This window comes from Ogataea haglerorum (genome assembly GCF_019207285.1).
Source record: "Ogataea haglerorum isolate 81-453-3 chromosome Unknown 81-453-3_NODE_9_length_481884_cov_97.824832, whole genome shotgun sequence".
Taxonomy (NCBI): domain Eukaryota; kingdom Fungi; phylum Ascomycota; class Pichiomycetes; order Pichiales; family Pichiaceae; genus Ogataea; species Ogataea haglerorum.
Genome location: NW_025065159.1, coordinates 273,012 through 289,200, shown reverse-complemented (window position 1 = coordinate 289,200; position 16,189 = coordinate 273,012). Strand labels below are relative to the sequence as shown.

General features: G+C 55.8%; 11 protein-coding genes across 11 annotated transcripts; 4 read left to right on the top strand and 7 right to left on the bottom strand.

Moving 5' to 3' along the window:
- Positions 1-155: 155 nt before the first annotated feature.
- Positions 156-2,117, bottom strand: KL911_003490 (uncharacterized protein; the record flags this gene model as incomplete). The annotated part of the gene is made up of 1 exon (XM_043198676.1): positions 156-2,117. One exon carries the CDS (start codon positions 2,115-2,117, stop codon positions 156-158), a length of 1,962 nt encoding a protein of 653 aa, XP_043053821.1.
- Positions 2,118-2,579: 462 nt separating this feature from the next.
- Positions 2,580-4,448, bottom strand: KL911_003489 (uncharacterized protein; the record flags this gene model as incomplete). The annotated part of the gene is made up of 1 exon (XM_043198674.1): positions 2,580-4,448. One exon carries the CDS (start codon positions 4,446-4,448, stop codon positions 2,580-2,582), a length of 1,869 nt encoding a protein of 622 aa, XP_043053820.1.
- A 192-nt stretch (positions 4,449-4,640) lies between these two features.
- Positions 4,641-5,447, bottom strand: KL911_003488 (uncharacterized protein; the record flags this gene model as incomplete). The annotated part of the gene is made up of 1 exon (XM_043198673.1): positions 4,641-5,447. One exon carries the CDS (start codon positions 5,445-5,447, stop codon positions 4,641-4,643), a length of 807 nt encoding a protein of 268 aa, XP_043053819.1.
- A 33-nt stretch (positions 5,448-5,480) lies between these two features.
- On the top strand, positions 5,481-8,089 carry KL911_003487 (uncharacterized protein; the record flags this gene model as incomplete). The annotated part of the gene is made up of 2 exons (XM_043198672.1): positions 5,481-6,518; positions 6,692-8,089. The coding sequence occupies 2 exons, from the start codon at positions 5,481-5,483 to the stop codon at positions 8,087-8,089; spliced, it is 2,436 nt and encodes an 811-aa protein (XP_043053818.1).
- A 158-nt stretch (positions 8,090-8,247) lies between these two features.
- KL911_003486 (uncharacterized protein) lies at positions 8,248-8,771 on the top strand (the record flags this gene model as incomplete). The annotated part of the gene is made up of 2 exons (XM_043198671.1): positions 8,248-8,283; positions 8,364-8,771. The coding sequence occupies 2 exons, from the start codon at positions 8,248-8,250 to the stop codon at positions 8,769-8,771; spliced, it is 444 nt and encodes a 147-aa protein (XP_043053817.1).
- Positions 8,772-9,008: 237 nt separating this feature from the next.
- Positions 9,009-9,974, bottom strand: KL911_003485 (uncharacterized protein; the record flags this gene model as incomplete). Its single annotated transcript, XM_043198670.1, has 1 exon — positions 9,009-9,974. One exon carries the CDS (start codon positions 9,972-9,974, stop codon positions 9,009-9,011), a length of 966 nt encoding a protein of 321 aa, XP_043053816.1.
- A 42-nt stretch (positions 9,975-10,016) lies between these two features.
- Positions 10,017-11,410, bottom strand: KL911_003484 (uncharacterized protein; the record flags this gene model as incomplete). The annotated part of the gene is made up of 2 exons (XM_043198669.1): positions 10,017-10,602; positions 10,680-11,410. 2 exons carry the CDS (start codon positions 11,408-11,410, stop codon positions 10,017-10,019), a joined length of 1,317 nt encoding a protein of 438 aa, XP_043053815.1.
- A 90-nt stretch (positions 11,411-11,500) lies between these two features.
- On the bottom strand, positions 11,501-13,462 carry KL911_003483 (uncharacterized protein; the record flags this gene model as incomplete). The annotated part of the gene is made up of 1 exon (XM_043198668.1): positions 11,501-13,462. One exon carries the CDS (start codon positions 13,460-13,462, stop codon positions 11,501-11,503), a length of 1,962 nt encoding a protein of 653 aa, XP_043053814.1.
- A 266-nt stretch (positions 13,463-13,728) lies between these two features.
- Positions 13,729-14,451, top strand: KL911_003482 (uncharacterized protein; the record flags this gene model as incomplete). The annotated part of the gene is made up of 1 exon (XM_043198667.1): positions 13,729-14,451. The coding sequence occupies one exon, from the start codon at positions 13,729-13,731 to the stop codon at positions 14,449-14,451; it is 723 nt and encodes a 240-aa protein (XP_043053813.1).
- Positions 14,452-14,472: 21 nt separating this feature from the next.
- KL911_003481 (uncharacterized protein) lies at positions 14,473-14,784 on the bottom strand (the record flags this gene model as incomplete). The annotated part of the gene is made up of 1 exon (XM_043198666.1): positions 14,473-14,784. One exon carries the CDS (start codon positions 14,782-14,784, stop codon positions 14,473-14,475), a length of 312 nt encoding a protein of 103 aa, XP_043053812.1.
- Positions 14,785-14,817: 33 nt separating this feature from the next.
- KL911_003480 (uncharacterized protein) lies at positions 14,818-15,819 on the top strand (the record flags this gene model as incomplete). Its single annotated transcript, XM_043198665.1, has 2 exons — positions 14,818-15,241; positions 15,392-15,819. The coding sequence occupies 2 exons, from the start codon at positions 14,818-14,820 to the stop codon at positions 15,817-15,819; spliced, it is 852 nt and encodes a 283-aa protein (XP_043053811.1).
- Positions 15,820-16,189: the final 370 nt, after the last annotated feature.

The window sequence follows — 16,189 nt, the reverse complement described above, 5'->3', positions numbered from 1 at the left end:
TGCTCTCACTCAAGCACGTTTGATGCAAATTGGCCTGGAACAATAATGCAAGGATATAACAACTCCAGAAGAAATGTTCCACACCTTCCGGGCTCTTGCCGGAACTCTAAAAATCTCGTTGACTTGTGAGTAAAATGCAGACTCGCTGCCAAAGCTCACTCTCTCTGACTCTCATAATCAGCAACAAGCCTGGTGTAGCCGCCAAGCTCGGCAAGAAAAATAAAAAACTCGTTGAGCCAACAACTCAATCCCCACCAGGCACCAATATTACTGCGGTTGTCAAGAGTCAGCTGTCTCATTATCGAGTCGACCAACTGATTGCTAATCAACAGAAACGTCTGCGGGCTCACATCGACAAACTTTTCAGGAATTCTAGATATGCGTGTACTCAACGTCTTGATGATGATGTCTTCCGTCTCCTGGATATGAAGAGTGAGTGCAGAGACCTCGCGCAAGAGGCTAGTGATATCGTGTCGCAAAACATCTGTAATCTCTTCTTGCTTTTGACATCTGATCTCTCGTTTGACAATCTCCATAATATCAAGCGCTTCCCAATCTTGTAGCAACTCTAGCACGACTGATGGCTGGCAAAGATTTCTGACACAGTTGTGGCCTGCCAACATTACCCTAGTCAGCCGAGAGGTCATTTTCACAAAAGTTTCAGCCACAGGAAGCTTGGCCTGGATAACATCATCAGGAAGCATCATCTCCCTAACATATTTCACAAAGTAGGTATTCACATTCGCCATCTGAACGCAAACATGCTCCGGCACATTTTGGAGTATCATCTTGGACAGCAATCTGATACACGCGATATATAGCGCGTTATCGCATCTCAAGATCCACGAAATCACATGTGGAGAAGATAAAAGACCTTTTGCGTGGACTGATAAGCCTGAAAAGTCTGAAGACATGCTCTCGAACAGAGTTTTGATTTTCATGAACCGAATGCAATACAAAACCTTGCGACAGTGTGCTCCATAATGATCCTCAATCTCCTTCAGTTCCTTCTGCTCATCAGAGTCAAAAAACCGGAAGATACTGCTGACGGCACTGATGTCAAGATCTGCTTCCCCAATGCTCGTTCTGTTCAGAAAGTTGTCCTCCAGACTAAGATCGAAATGAATGTCAGTAGACGTTTCGTTTGCTTGGACAGCCGCTGGAGACCCAATGGTGGGGGTAGTTGACGTGGTGGACGCTAATGACTCCACTTCATCAGAGTCTCCGACCAATTTTATGCCGCAGTAATGGTACTTGCTGGAACCTCTAATCCCAAGCCTTCTGGTCTTGATGCCTGGAAAAAGCGCTTTGACCAGTTTCCCAAAAGAAGCATTCACAACAGGCTGCACTCCATACTGCTGGCACAGTTGCACATATTGGTTGAAAATCCTATTTCTTGGGCATACGGCGGACTCCTTGATTTGTACGTGTCTTATCAGAAAAACCATAGCCAGGATCTGATGCTGTCTTTTTTTGTGTGCTTCGGCATGACGATTATCCCTGGAATGTTTCGAGCTCGACCCAACGATGCGTGCGAGGTTTGTCTCCGCCAATTTCACTGAATGGGCCAATTCATCAAAGGGCGTCCGGACATTTTTCTTAGCTATTTCGATCAGATTTGTGTCGCAGATCTCGCCGAAAAAATTGTGATCTGATTTAGCCGGCTTTGCTTTTAATTGGATGGCATCAGCAGACGAGTGCGAGCCGCACGAGCCCAAGCATGGAGTGCTGAAAATTGCACTAGAAGAAGACGACACACACTTGGAACTGTTGGCTGAATAAGCAGGAGTATTGTATCTGGTGGCTTCTCCGCGCTGAGGGTCTTCGGAAAATTTTGGGAGCTGCAGGGTTGGAACTGCAGAAAATCCAACGTTCCCCCAATGCGGCGCCATCGAGTAGCGCTGAGATATGCCAGGAAGTGTGACTAAGAACGGATGCGAAACATGCATTGGTCCATTGAAGGAATAGATCGGGTGCTGGCCCGCAGGGCTAAGCTTAGCGTATTCGGCCGGTAAGCCCAAGGGTGGATTCTTTGCTAAACCCAGGTCCTGCTGGGCGTCGACATGTGAATGGGGCCTTGTGGGTGAGATTTGATGCTGAATGTATGGTAATTCCATGTCAATTATGTGCGGGATCTGGCTATCTAGTTTTTGAGGCAACAAGACTGGAGCGCACGAGGGGGAAAATGCAATCGAAAAGTAAGGCGGGATAGAAATGAATGAGCCAAAAGCCTCCAACTGGACTGTACGTACAAACCGGGACCTGTATCTAGACGGTTGTAGTGCGAAGAGCGCTCCAAAGAAAGCGCAGAACGACAGTCGTGTGAATGAAGGGAGCAGTACAAGCGCCACTGGGTGTTGGGTTCTGCAAAAGAAAAGTTGCTGGAGCAATCAGAAGTATTGCGCCTTGGAAACAATTAGACCTCAATATGATCCCGCTGTCGGTATGAGGAGAAAATATTGTTTGGACAAGACACTTGGAAACAAAAGTCTCCTTCTTTATCTTGAAGAAAGGTCGTGTGCAAATCTTATTATGGTAGCTAGAAATGATAACCCAATCTAAGGTTGCCAGCTGGTACTTCATCTATACTGTTTTTCTACGTTGGCAGCCACTATTCGGCCGTGCGTCTCCGAGGAGACGATCCGGCGCTTTCTCGACCCGTTCTTGCTCGCAGACGTGTGGTACTTTTCAGCAAAGTCTGGGTCGTGCTGACCCAGAAACACCTTCGCAGCTTCCGAGGATTCGCGAGCGTCTGAGTTCGCAGGGGCGAACCATTCCGGGCCAGGGCTGTGCTGGGCGCCGGCTGGCGTTTCGTCAGGTTCGTGGCTGAGCTCTTTTTTCACGAGCGCAACGATGTCTTCGTCAGTGAAATGCTCGTTTTCCACCTCCTCGTCCTGCGGGAAAAGCAGCTCCTCCAAATCGACGTCTCTTCCCGTGTTTTGGAGACATCTCATCGAGAAGGACCTGGAAACAAGACCACGGGCACGGTACAGGTCGAGCAGATGGAAAAGCTCGTTTTCCACCCCACTGTCGTTGCAAACAGCGTGCGGGTGTGCTACCAGTTGCGGGATGAGGTGGCTGCAATGGAAGCTCGAGATTGTGTACGAATGCTGTCTGATGGTGTTGACGGCGGCGCCGATGGCGTCGATGATGTCCAGCTTAGGGACTGTCTGAGCGAATTTCGACAATATACTCGACTTGACCAGCATTTTAAATATTCTTTTGAGCCCAAAGTCCAGCGGACGGTACGTGTATTTTGGGTCCGCAATGTTGGGCGAGAAATAGACCAGTCTGATGTTCCGGAACGCGGCCTTGGGAATGATATGCGAATGAAGAGTGTCCAGCAGAACTACTGCCTCGGTGTCGAGCAGCGCGTCGATGTGCAGCATATACTTGTAGAATATTTCTGTGGTCAGAAGCCCGTTTTTGTGGTAGAACACGTTGGGGCTGGGCAAGCCCTTGCAGGCGGGGGTGTTGGAGACAACAAGAGGCTCGAAGATCTTGGTGCCGTCCGAGTTGGCAATAAGCGACACGACGACTCGCGAGCTGGGCTCGTTTTTCTGCGATGCGTCGCCAGACAAGAACGACAGCCTGCTGTTGAAACTCACCTCGTCGATCTCGAACACCTGGCTCGGGTTGTAGGGCTCCAGCAGCGCTCGCAGCCGGTCCTGTTCCTCGTCCAGACTTCTCCACCTAAATAACTCTGGGTCCGCGTAGAAGTCTCTGGCCAGCTCCCGTTTCACAGAGTTCTTTTTTTTGAAGTGATGCAGCCAGCCGTTCGACCTGGACGGCATCTTGTCGCCGTCCGAGTCCCTAAGCCCGTGCCACAGGTTATAGAAGTCTGACCATTTCGAAATCAAATTCTTCTCACTCAGGGGCCGACCTTCTAGACAGGACTGAGCATACAGTATTTCCAAGCACCGGTTGATCTCCGGGTCTTTCAGCTTTGGGCGTGTTTTGAACACCTTGCTGTTGTTCAAAGTGAGGTTTTGGTACACCTCGCGCAGCTGCGGCTCGCTCAAAACCCAGCGGTTGAGCGTGCTTTTGGTGATTGCAAATTCGCCCAAGTTCTTAAAATAGTTCACTGTGTGCTGCTGGCTCTTTTTGCTGCTCCGGTGGTGCCAGTCGAGGACCCGTATTTTCTGCTCCAGTGTCGCCCGCGGCAGCTTCCATTTCGCTGGCGACGGGCTGGCGGACGAGTCGAGCGCGGCTCCTCGCCCGTACGGCACAAAGGAGAACTGGCTCATCTGCTGCGGATCAGAGGCCGGCTGCTGGGGCGGCGCTGGAGACGAAATGTATGCCGGTGGCGTTTCCGACAGGCACGGCGACTCGGGCAGCGCATGAGAGGAGTACATGGCCGCGTAGTGCTCGGGATAGTGCGAGCGCAACAGATCATGCTCGTTTTGCTCCTGTTTCTGCGGCAGACTACGTGGAGACGGAGAGTCCATCGCCGATCAGATGCAAAAGAAGAGCGCTCAGTACAGAAAAAAGACAGTCCAATGCGCTTGTGTGCGGCAGCGGTCTCTGGTGCGGAAAGCCTGAGATCTCGTGTATCTAGGATTAGATTTACTTGAGCAGGGACGAAATATTTTAAGCGGCGCACAGCCAAGATTATATTCCCCAGGGGCGGCGCAGCAAAGCTATCTGTCGAAGAGGTCCTTGAAAAAGTCCTCAAAGTTGTCGAATGCGGCGACGTCGGGCAGCCGCAGCTCTGCGTGGCCAGGCAAAGAGTACGGCTGGGCTGGGATGCGCAGCTGCTCGGCCACCTGTTGGGGCAGGTCGGCCACGGAGAGTGTCTGGCTATTCTGGGACGGCTTTCGCGCTTTCGGGGCCTGCGACTGCGTCTCGTTGGCGATGTCGACGAGCTTGCGCACGATCTTGGCGATGGTGTCTGTGGCGTCGTTCATTTTCTCGCCGACCTGGTTGAGATGCCAGTAAATCTTGGAAATTAGATTCAGCGACATCTTGCGCTCGTCGGCGCCCATTGTGTCGAGGTAGTCGCACAGAGTGATGCACGCGTACACAGCGAGGTTGAGCTGGAACGACGGCGAGCCCTTGACGAGGTTGTTGGACAGCAAAAGGAACCGGTTGAGCGTCTCGAACGAGTAGTGGCACGCGGTGCTGTAGCAGACGCGCAGCTCGGGCCTGCTGGAGTCCGGTTTCTCGGCCAGCTTTCTCGCCAGCATGGTGTGCGCGAAATTGTACGCAAAAGTGAGCATCTGCGAGACGTCTTTCTGGATGACCTTGGACCACTTCTGCCGCCACTCGTGCTGCTCAGGAAAGCACAGCAGTTCGCCGTCCACATAGTAGCTGAGCGGCAGGCTGGTGAGCCCGCGCGACAGTCCCAAGTACAGCTCGATCTCGGCGACCTTGATGGCGTCGCCGAGCGTGGCCTTCGGGAACTTGAGCGTGAGCTCGAACAGGTCGTAGTAAGTGGACGTGAGCATGATGGGTCTGGCGTAGCCGATCGAGTTTTGGAAATGGCACGAGCACATGGAGTTGAAGATGCGCAGATGGAACAGGTCGACCTCGTTGAAGATGTTCATGCCGACTCGGCGACTGATGTTTTTGAGGTCGATGGAAATTATGAGATGCTTCAGACCGATGCTGGACAGCAGCCAGCTGTCGAACTCGGACTGCTTCGGCTTGCGCGCGATGTTGTACAGCGAGATGTACAGTATGGCCTCTATATCGTGATCGCTGAGCGGCTCAGTGATGAGAGCGACGCCCAGCAGCTTGGTGGCCAGCATGTACAGCTGCTGCTGCTCCTGGACGTATTTGTAGTTTTCGTCGAAACACATGGCCAAAAGGACAAACACACACGTGATGAACGGGTGCTCGAGCACGTACTTGCGGTCGATGGACGTGATGCCGCCTGGGATGATCCAGAAATGCGAGATCTCCAGAAAACTGCGCGAGAGCTCGAGACACAGCCGCTCGTTGTCGAAGTAGAACCGCAGAAACTCGTCGCAGATGCGCTTGAACGGGTCATGGCGGCTGGCCCGGTTGAACAGCTTCGAGTCGATCTGCTTGATGACGTTCAGCGGCGCGAGCGCATCATGGTGGGCGAGCAGCTCGTTCTCGTGGGCCACAGAAAAGTCGAGCTGGTTGCCGGAGCCCAGAGACTGCTTCACCAGCTCCAGCAGCGACGTGAGCTTGCCGTCGAACGACTCGACGGCCTGCTCGACGCGACGCAAGCGCGAATCAACCGGTTCTGGGGGCGCGGGCTCCGGATCGTGCCGATTGGGACGGGCGCCGTTCTCGACGAGCGAGCACTCGAGCCGCAGTCGCAAGCACCGTTTGCAGCTGCCCTGGCCGGCGTCGTAGTCGCACTTCGTCTTGAGCTTGCGGCAGCTCTCGCAGCTGAAAATGCGGCGTTTTTTCTTGCTCGGTCGCGCGATCTCGGCATCGATCTCGCTCAGAAGCGAGTCGTTGGCGGTGGTCTTGGCAGAGATCGCAAACGAGCCGAAACTCTGGGCTTTGGGCCGCCGGAACAGGCCCGGGCTGTCGCCGCTCGCGTCGGAGCGCGGCGTGGAGTCGACCGCGGCCTCGGCGGCGCCGTCCTCGGTTTTCAGGCTCTTATCAGTCATAAACAGGAAAAAAAAAGATTACGAAGACCGGCGAGTGCGATTTTTCGCGCAGCCACGCCGTCCGGGGAAATTCTGCTTCTGTCAAATGAAAATATTTAGAGCTGCATAGCAAGCCACGAGACGCCAAAGCCGAGCAGCACGGCCGCAAAGCCGACGCCCGGTGGCGTGGAGCCGGAGGACCCGTTCCGGACGAGCGTCTTCCTTGCGTGGTCGCCGTCGGCAACGCCGCTGTTGACGCCAGGCGTGCCCGTCGTGATGTCGCCGGACTCGTCCACAAGCAGCACCTCCGTGGACCGCGACGCGCCGGAGCCGCACTCGATCTTCCCGCCACGCACCACGCCGCTGACCTCCTCTTTCATCCACCTGTTGCAGTCGAACTGCGTCGACGTCGACTTGATGATCGCGCTGCCCTTGACCACCTTGAGCTGCTTGAAGCCGCTCGCGTCGATGTTGCCCTGGAACTCGATCGCGCCGCCGATCGCCCGCAGAACGGGGAAGAAGTCGATCCGGGAGATCTGGTCGTTGTCGATGATCATCAGGCCGCCGCCCACCTCGGCCAGCGACGGGAACTCGACGGCGCGCACCTGCTTGTTGTTGATCACGCTGAGCGTCATGCCCGTCGATTTCAGTTTCGGCAGCTTCAGCTCGCTGAACCGGTTGTTGATGAACTGCGCAGAGTTCTCCACCACCTGCAGACTGTCCAGGTTCAGGCTGCTGGTGTCCTTGATGGTGATGGTGTTGGCCCAGGTGAGGTCGGACAGCGACACCTGCAGATTTCTGGCGTTGGCAGCAATCAGCAGAGTGTCTGTGATTTCCTTGACCGAGGAGTCGATGCGCTCCAGAAACCGGTTGTTGTTGATGTTGAGCGTCTTGAGCGACTCGACGTTGAAGCCGGAAAAGCCCGTCAGCGACGTGTCGCTCATCACCACGGAGTTGATCCGCTTGATGCCCTTGTCGAGGTTGACGGCGCTGAGAATCGGAAGCACCTTCCACTGGATCGTGTCGATGCTTTCCAGCTTGGGCAGCGAGATCGACGTCAGCGACGTCAGCGTGTCGAGCGCGAACGTGCCGTCGATGGTGGCGAGCTCGACGCCCTCGATTCTCAGCAGACTGCTCGCGTTGGCCACGCTCAGCGAGCCCTTGATGTGCGAGATCGAGCCGAGGTCCAGGCTGTCGGAGTCGTAGCCCTTGATGACGATGTTGCCGGAGATGATCTGGCAGTCGTGGAGGTCTCTCATGTCGCCGGCCGCGTTGATGTAGTAGTTCTGCTTGAAGCACTTGGGCTGGATCTCGGCGTGGTCTGTGTCGTTGGAGTCGTCGGCAGCGCGGGCGAGCCGGCCGGCGCAGCAGCCGGCCAGCGCGCCGAGCACGGAAAGGACAGCGGCGGGCTTCATGGTAAGGAGGAGGAGAGGAAACGGGAGAGAGATACGCGCCGCCAGAGCGCCAGGTGCCGCGCTACACTCCGCTTACGTAACGCAGAATCTAGAAGAGCCGCATGACGAACTCGAACGCGGCCAGGGCCGCCGCGTTGGCCGGGAAGCTGCGCAGGATGCTGGGCACGAACCCGCGCGTGAACCCGCGCAGCCCGCGCTCCGCGTACACGTACCTCACCGCGTCGACGTAGCGCCTGAACCGCGGGTTTTTCACGTCGTCTATCATGATGACATTTTTCACCACGTCTGCCGGGTACGCCGTGACCCAGAAGCACGACGCGCTCAGGCCGCCGGCCCAGAAGTTGACCGCCGCGGTGCTCATGCTCGTGTTTTCGCGGAGCCACGTGGTGATCAGCTCGTACGACCCCCACCAGACGATGAAGTTGGTGCGGAAGATCATGGTCGGCACGAGGCCCTTGTACAGCGTGCGCAGGCCGTCGTGCTTGACCAGCTTTATCAGGCAGTCGATCGGCCCGGTGTACTGCTTGGTCTTCGCGTCGTACTGGACCTGCAGTCGCGCCTTCAGCTGTTCTATCGGGGCGGCCACAAAGGACACGGTGAGGCCAGAGCCGAGGCCGGCGAGACAGCAGCCTGCAAGGGGCAGCTTTTGCTCGGTGGGGTACAGGTTTTCCTTGACCAGCCGGCGGTACAGGGTGAGCGAGCCGAGCATGACGGAGTCCATGAGCACCCAGCCCACCAGCGGCGGCGTGAAGCCCTTGTACAGTCCGCGGACTCCTTCGTAGCGTAGAGTTTTCAGCGTGCAGTCGATGGGGCCTTTGAAGCGGCCCTCGGAGGTCTGGAGGCGCACTTTGACCGAGTCGAACGGGTGGCCGACGGCGTTCTTCATGACGCCCGAGAACACGCCCGCGATGAACCCGGCGTAGCGCGGCGGGTGGCTCGCGTCGGTGGACATGGTGAAAAATAAATGAGATTTTCGAGCGTTGCACAGCCCTAGATACAAACTATATTTTCTTGCGTAGCGACTCTACAGGATGGTCTCGCCGAGCGCGCACCGGGCAATCGACAGCCCTGCGTTGACGGTGTCGACTATGTGTGTTTCGGTAGAGGCAAGCGCAGGGTTGACCTCGACGATGTCGAGGCCGGCAAGGTTGCCCGTGGCGGCGATCTCCTCGACGAGGAACAGGCCCTCTCTGAGCGACAGCCCGCCGCGCACGGGCGTGCCTGTGGCAGCGACGTACAGCGGGTCGATCGCGTCGACGTCGTAGCTCACGTGCACAGGCTTATTGCCCGACGGGTTGACTCTCTGCAGCGCCATCTCCACCACCCTGTTGATACCGTACTTGTCGACGTGGTACATGGAGTAGGCGGCGATCCCGAGCTCTTTGAGCAGCTTTTTCTCGCCCGGGTCCACGTCGCGCAGCCCGATGTACGCGATCTGGTCCGGCCTGACCTTGTGCCTGACCTGCTTGATCCAGTCGAAGTGCGGCGGCCACGCGTCTTCCTCCAGCCCCATCGCGAACGCCACAGGACACCCGTGCAAGTTGCCCGACGGGGTTGTGGACGGCGTGTTGATGTCTGCGTGGGCGTCGATCCACAGAATGCCGCCGTCCGGGTGCGCGTTCGCAAACGCCAAGATCGTCGCCATGCCGATCGAGTGGTCGCCGCCGACGGTCACCGGCAGCGTCCTGTTTGCGTGCGCCCTGGTAGCCGCGTCGAAAATTAGCCGGCAACACTCGCTCACCATCTTGGGTCTCTTGCAGTTGCCGTACACGTCGCTGGGGTCGCTCTTGAGCGTGGCAAGGTCGAGCTGTGCCAGCGGGTCGTCCACGGTGGCGGTCCAGCCGAGCTTGGCTATGTCGCCGAGCAGCCCGAACTCCTCCAACTTGTCCGGGCCGTCCTCGACACCGCCCTTTCCTTGGCCGCCGCTAAAAGGCGCCCTGATAATCGTCACTTTGTGCGCGCTCACAAACTCGTACTCCAGATCACTCATTCTGCGTTTGTGCGGTGCGCACCGACGTGCGGATCCCGCTCTTTATATGCCGAGCCTGCTACTATCACCTGCCGTTTGGAGAAACACCGCCAGAGTGAGATTATTTTTTTTAACGGCAGGACATAGCGAAAGATATTTTTTTGTTTTTAAAACTCCAGATCTTCCTTTTCCTCCGCCCGGCCCCGCTTGTGCCGCACCTCCTCGCTTACCAGACGGTTCACAAACCTGTTGAACAGCTCCACGCTGTGGCGCAGCCCCGTCTTCTGCCACTCGGTCGTGCCGCTGCCCACCAGCACGCCCAGGTTCGGCGTGTCTGCAAACGGGTCGAAATCCTTCTCGGACGGGTCGAACGGCACACACACGTTCCCCGTGCCGGGATGGACGCAGAATGGCGACTTCAGCAGGTGGTTCATCTGCCGCGACACCTCTACGTCCAGCCGCGGATACATCGTGGCGAAAATCGTCTCCTTTTTCCAGTCCTGTAAGTCGAACGACCGCACCTTGAGCTGCTGGTAGTACGCGTCCACGTCGAGCCACTTCTCCGCGCTCGTCCGGCCGGGCACTTCCTTCCAGTGTCTGATCAGCGCGCTCGACAGCTTGTAGTCCGGCACTGTCCGCGCCAGAGCCTCTGCTCTATCCGGCAGGCTCCACGGGTCCTGCTCCTTTAAAATCACCTCCACGAACTCGTCGCGCAGAACTTCGAACGCCCGCTCCACATGCGGATGGTACGGCTTCTTCAGATTCAGCGTCTTCTTCGACTTGACGCTCAGAACGTCCAGATACTCCACTATGGCCCGCCGTCTGCTCTCGTCCAGAATCCGCGCCCGGTAGTCGCTCACCCAGCAGTGGACACCTCTTCTTCCAGAAAAAACCCAGATCAGGTGCTCGAACCCGAAATCCTCCTGCAGTGCACGGTGCACAATCTTCACTGCCAGAGTGATAAACCGCCAGCACTTGGGACAGATGTCTGTGCCCGAGCAGCACGTCCGCACATCGTCGTAGTCGGTCAGATCGATATCTAGCACCACCTCTTTTGCGACCGGCTTCATCAAGGCCTTTGACACGCTTTTGCGCATCCGCGGCTCCACAGGGTACACGGCTCCGACCTCGAACCGCGTCGGCTGGGCCTTCACCACAGACTGCTTGAACTCGGTGGCCGAATGGAACGAGTTGTACCGCTGGTACGCGCCAGATTTGTACTCAAATGCGAACTCGCGCATCGTGAAGTCGGACTGCGGGGCCTGAGAGTGGTTCAGCCACAAATAGATGGACTTGAAGGGCAGGAAGTGCTCGTAGTAGTACGCCATGTCTGCAGACGAGGGCTTGTAGTTCTTGAGCGAGACTTCGTCACCGAGTGGGGATGCATCGACGTTCACCTGGGACGACGGCAGCGGCGACGAGGCCGGCGGCGAAGACGAGTTCTCAAGGATGGGCATAGCAGACGCGTTACACGAAAATGGATGTTGGAAAAAAAGCTTTTTGTGCTTAGCTAAGCAAGAGTCTAAATCAGTGTCTATATAAAACATTCACGAATAAATCTTGTACACGAAGAAGGTCGAGGCCAGCAGCCCGATCGCGCCACAAGAAACGCCGAGAATTAGATCCATGATCGTAGCGTACACCAGGTAGATGATTGGCGACACAATGTCAACGACCTTCATTCGGAAGATAAGGTAGTAGACGGAGTAGCCCATGAGGTAGATGAAGATCGACCCGGCGCTCGTCACAAAGGCCTTCCATTGCCAGTTGTAGTAGTCGCCGGAGTTCAGGCGTAGGTAGGTGGAAAGTATGCTGATCTCTACCACCACCACGTACAGCAGGAACGCCGTGAACGACAGGAAACCGTACATGTAGTAGAAGGACAGTTTTTCCACCCACAGCGACTTGAACAGGAACACCAGCTCAACGAAAATGATTCCAAAGGGGAACAAGCCAAACAGTGGGAGAGAGAACTTGAGTTTGTTGTAGAACGGTTGTTTCGGGATGGCTCTTTTGCCCTCTCTGTATCTCTCAGCAATCCTTGGCTTCCTCTTGATCAGCAGGCCAAGCAGGTCGAGTCTGTTGGAGACGAAGCCTCCAAACAGAGAAATCGGTATTTGCAACAGAACGTAGATGAGTATTAATGCCATAATAGTGCCAAAGGGCAGAGCCAACGAGGAGTCCTTAGCCCAGATGATGAAATTCAAGATGAAGAGAATGATGAGGATTAATGCTGTGAGCAAACTGCCCGAGAGGAAAGAGACCGTTCTCCAGGAGGCGACCTGCTTGTGCGTGAAGGATTTGTAGAATTGGACTCCTGAAAACCCAGAGAAAAAGCCCGCAATCACAAACGTGGCAATGGCACTTGTCAAGATGGTGTTGTTAGGGCCAGACATTCCGGCAGTGCACAAGATGGAAACTCCAAACATGGTCAGAGACAGCTGCACGCCAGAACCTCCGAGAATGCTGAGGATCAGGGGCATGCTTGGTTGCACAAACACCTCGCTAGCCAGAGCTCTCCAGCCCGACTTGCGTCCGTCGCCGGTTTCCGGCAACGATCCAACTAGCGAGTCAAGTTTCTCGGTGAATGTGTCCTTTTTGATCCTGAAGTCGCTGTTTAGTGTTCTGAAAAACACAACCGACACCGCCAGTGAAAGCAGAGATACCACGAGCAGCGAGTTGACCAGTGCAAACCAGTGCATCTTGCTGTCGTTGGCCGCTCCGCCCGGGGTTCTGTACATTTTCCATCTGTTTTCGTATGTGACATCCACCTCTTCTCTCCAGTAGACAGAGTACGTGAACGGCACGACGAGCTTGTCCTTGGCTCCCGGGACGATGGCGAAGTTGGCGTAGTCCCTGGACGCTCCAGGGCAATGGTAATCAGAGACCGATTTAGGGTACACCTCGAACCCAACGATGGTCTTCTTGTCGGGGTTGCCATTCTCTTTGTGCCATCTCACCACGATCATCACATGGTTGTGGAGGTAGCTGACGCCGTTCTGCACAAACCCTAGCGGGAACCCGGCCACGTAGTATTTTTCAGCGTTCTGTTTGCCTGTCTTGGGCTTCAGGAAGGTGGTGGCGCCTGGCAGACCGTCGATCCGCCACTCCACCATGTACTCGTTTTTGATCAGCTCGTCTGCGCGCTTGATCGCGTTCTGCGTGATCACCCTGTCGCACAATCGCGCACACGGCTCGTCCTGGCCGAAGGTGAGGTGGTAGTCCGATTGCCAGATCCGATCTCCATTCAGCACCTCGCCCAAGGACAAGTGCACCGGCCGCGCGTTCTGTGTGGGCGGACACACAAACGGGAGCCTGTAGTAGGCGTAAGGCAGCTGTGTGTTTTCAGACTCGACTGTGTTGACCAGAAGGTCTACCTTGTCTCCGTCCTTGTAGTAGTTTCTGCCCCAGGGGAGTTTCCAGGACGGCTTCTCAATCCTCAGGGCCGAGCACAGCGCGGGCCAGAGCAGTAGCGCTGTGATCGCAAGCCAGGTTGTGCTTGTAGCCATTAAAAAGGAGTACTAGATTCAAGCGAAAGACACCACAGCGAGGCACGACTGCTCAATATCAGGCTGGCTTGAACTATTAAGCTTAGAAACGTATATACAGGCTCTCAATCTGCTTGATTGGCCTGCAATTTGCAATTTGGTGTGCGTATGGGAAAAAGGGCTTAAAAATACAAATAAAACTTGGAAATTCCATCTTTGCACCCAGTGATGAGGAAAAAAATAGAGAAAATAAAACCGAGAAATCACATCTTTGCACCAACTTGCTCATGCTCTCGCAAGGAGACCAGATACTGGACCAGCTGCGGCAGTACGACGTGCGCAAGAACCTGCAGCGCACGCAGTCGGAGCTCATTGGCGAGTTCGCAGACGATGAGCTCGCTGGAAACATGGCGCGGGCCAAAATCGACGACCGCCAGCAGATGACTCGACGCCACGCCTACACGGCGCTCAAGATCAAGGACGACCGGCCGCGGTATGTGCCGCCGATCAACTTTGCGACGGTCGAGTCGGATTTGTACCGGTCGGGCCACCCGCAGCCTATCAACTTTGAGTTCCTGGACACATTGAATTTGAAGACGATTATTTACATTGGGGACAAGACGGACAATTACGACTACTACAAGTGGATAGCTGGCCACGCGGGGGACAGGACGATCAGTTTCCGGTTTTTCAAGATGAAGCCGCCGTCCACGTTTGGCACGTCGCACATGTTCAACGACGAGGTGGCTCTGAACACGGTGCTGAACCTTGTGGCCAACAGGGAGAATTACCCGATCCTGATCCACTCGAACAAGGGCAAACACAGAGTGGGGGTCCTTGTGGGGCTGATCCGGAAATTTTTGCAAGGGTGGAGTCTGAGCGGCGCTTTTGACGAGTACGCCAAGTTTGCGCGCGAAAAGGGCGAGGGCGACCTCGAGTTCATCGAGACGTTCAAGCCCATCATCAAGATCGACCCGGAGCGCATGCCGGAGTTTGTGCGGTGCGACTAGAAAAGCTATGCATTGCTAAGTCTACGAATTGTTGCTATCCTCGTTCTGCTTCTCTGCGGGCTGGTCGGAGAGCGACTCCTGGGCCACCTCGCGCACAAGCTCGCCGTTGATCGGGGTCAGCTTGCTGAGGTTGAGGTCGAAGAAGTTGCGTCTCACCTCGACGTAGTCGTACGCAAACTCGCCGATCTGGTCCTCGTCCATGCCGTTCTGCTCGCCCTCCTCGCTCGCGCGCATCTTGAGCCCGGGAATGCGGTTCAGCACAAAACAGATAATCGCCGTCACTGTCACGCAGTAGCCGGCCACGGCCCCCACGTAAGCCAGCTGCTTGTACATCTGCTTCCAGTTCTGGTCGTACCAGCCGCCCGGATGGTCCGTGTATCCGTCGTATCCAATCACGTCCGACGACGCGAAAAAGGCATTGCCGACAATCAGCCCCAGCACGCCCGCAATACCGTGCTCGGCCATCACATCCAGACTGTCATCCACTTTAAGCCACACCTTGAGCTTGGTCGAGTAGTTGCACACCACTCCGGTTACCACCCCGAGTACCACCGACGCCCACAGTGGGATGCAGCCCGACGACGGCGTCGCCGCCACAAGACCGGAGATGATGCCAGAACACAGCCCCACCGTCGAGAAGTGGTGGTTGATCCGGAAATCCAGCAGACACCAGGTGATTCCTCCAAACGCAGCGCACATGTTCGAGTTCATGATGGCGTAGATCGATTTGTACGAAGGCTTGATGCACGTGAGCCCGTTGAAGCCCAGCCATCCGAACCACAGCATCGCCGTGCCGATGGTGATCAGCGACACGTTGTGCGGTCTGTAATTGACCATTAGATGCTGTCTCCTCTCGCCGAGGAAGTAGGAGACGACAAAGCCGCCGAAACCGGACAAAATCTCGACCGGACCGCCGCCGGCGTAGTCGAGCACTCCCCAGTCCAGCGCCCAGCCGTCAGGACCCCAGACCCAGTACGCAACGGGACAGTAAACGAGAGTGAGCCAGAAAAACGAGAAGATCATCGCCGGAAGCACGCGGCCGCGCTCGCACACAGACCCGAGCAGAATGCAAATGGTGATGGTGGAAAACATGCCCTGGAAGTTGGCAAAGGCCATCTCTGGGTAGCCTTTCTCGTCGTCTCCGAGAGTGGTCAAAACGCCGAGGTTCTGGTACCCAAAGTTGTGCAAGTTGCCAATGAATTTGTTGCTGGCGGACGAAGAGAACGCCAGCGAGTATCCCCAGAAGTACCACTGGAATTGGGCAATGCAAATGGCTGCGAAGGTGATGAATATCATGTGCAAAGCCGACTTTCTCCTGGCAAGGCCAGAGTAGAGATAGGCCAGACCGAAGCACATCACGAGCACTAGGCACGTGCCCGTAATGAGGGTGATCACGGTGGCGCCGTCGTAGAGGCTGGCATCTTCCCAAACCGCTCGAGGAAGTAGTTGAAGCATCGAGAAATAAGAGAATTTTGGAAACTTTAAAAATTTTTGACCGCTCTGACAACAATAGCCGCACGAGAGAGACTCATCGAACCAGAGTGGATGCCAGTGCCCGTGAACAGGGGCAAGTGAAGAAGAGCTCTGGTGCACGCGGACGCAAGCACAGGGCTGCAACAGCACTGCAACAGCGCAGCCACCAGGCCGTTGCTCCCATGGGAGGGTCCGGGACCTTAAAGTGCTGTTTTCTGTGAGTCGTGCCGCATAAAGTTAGGTGTAAAAGAAACGAGATTACGCA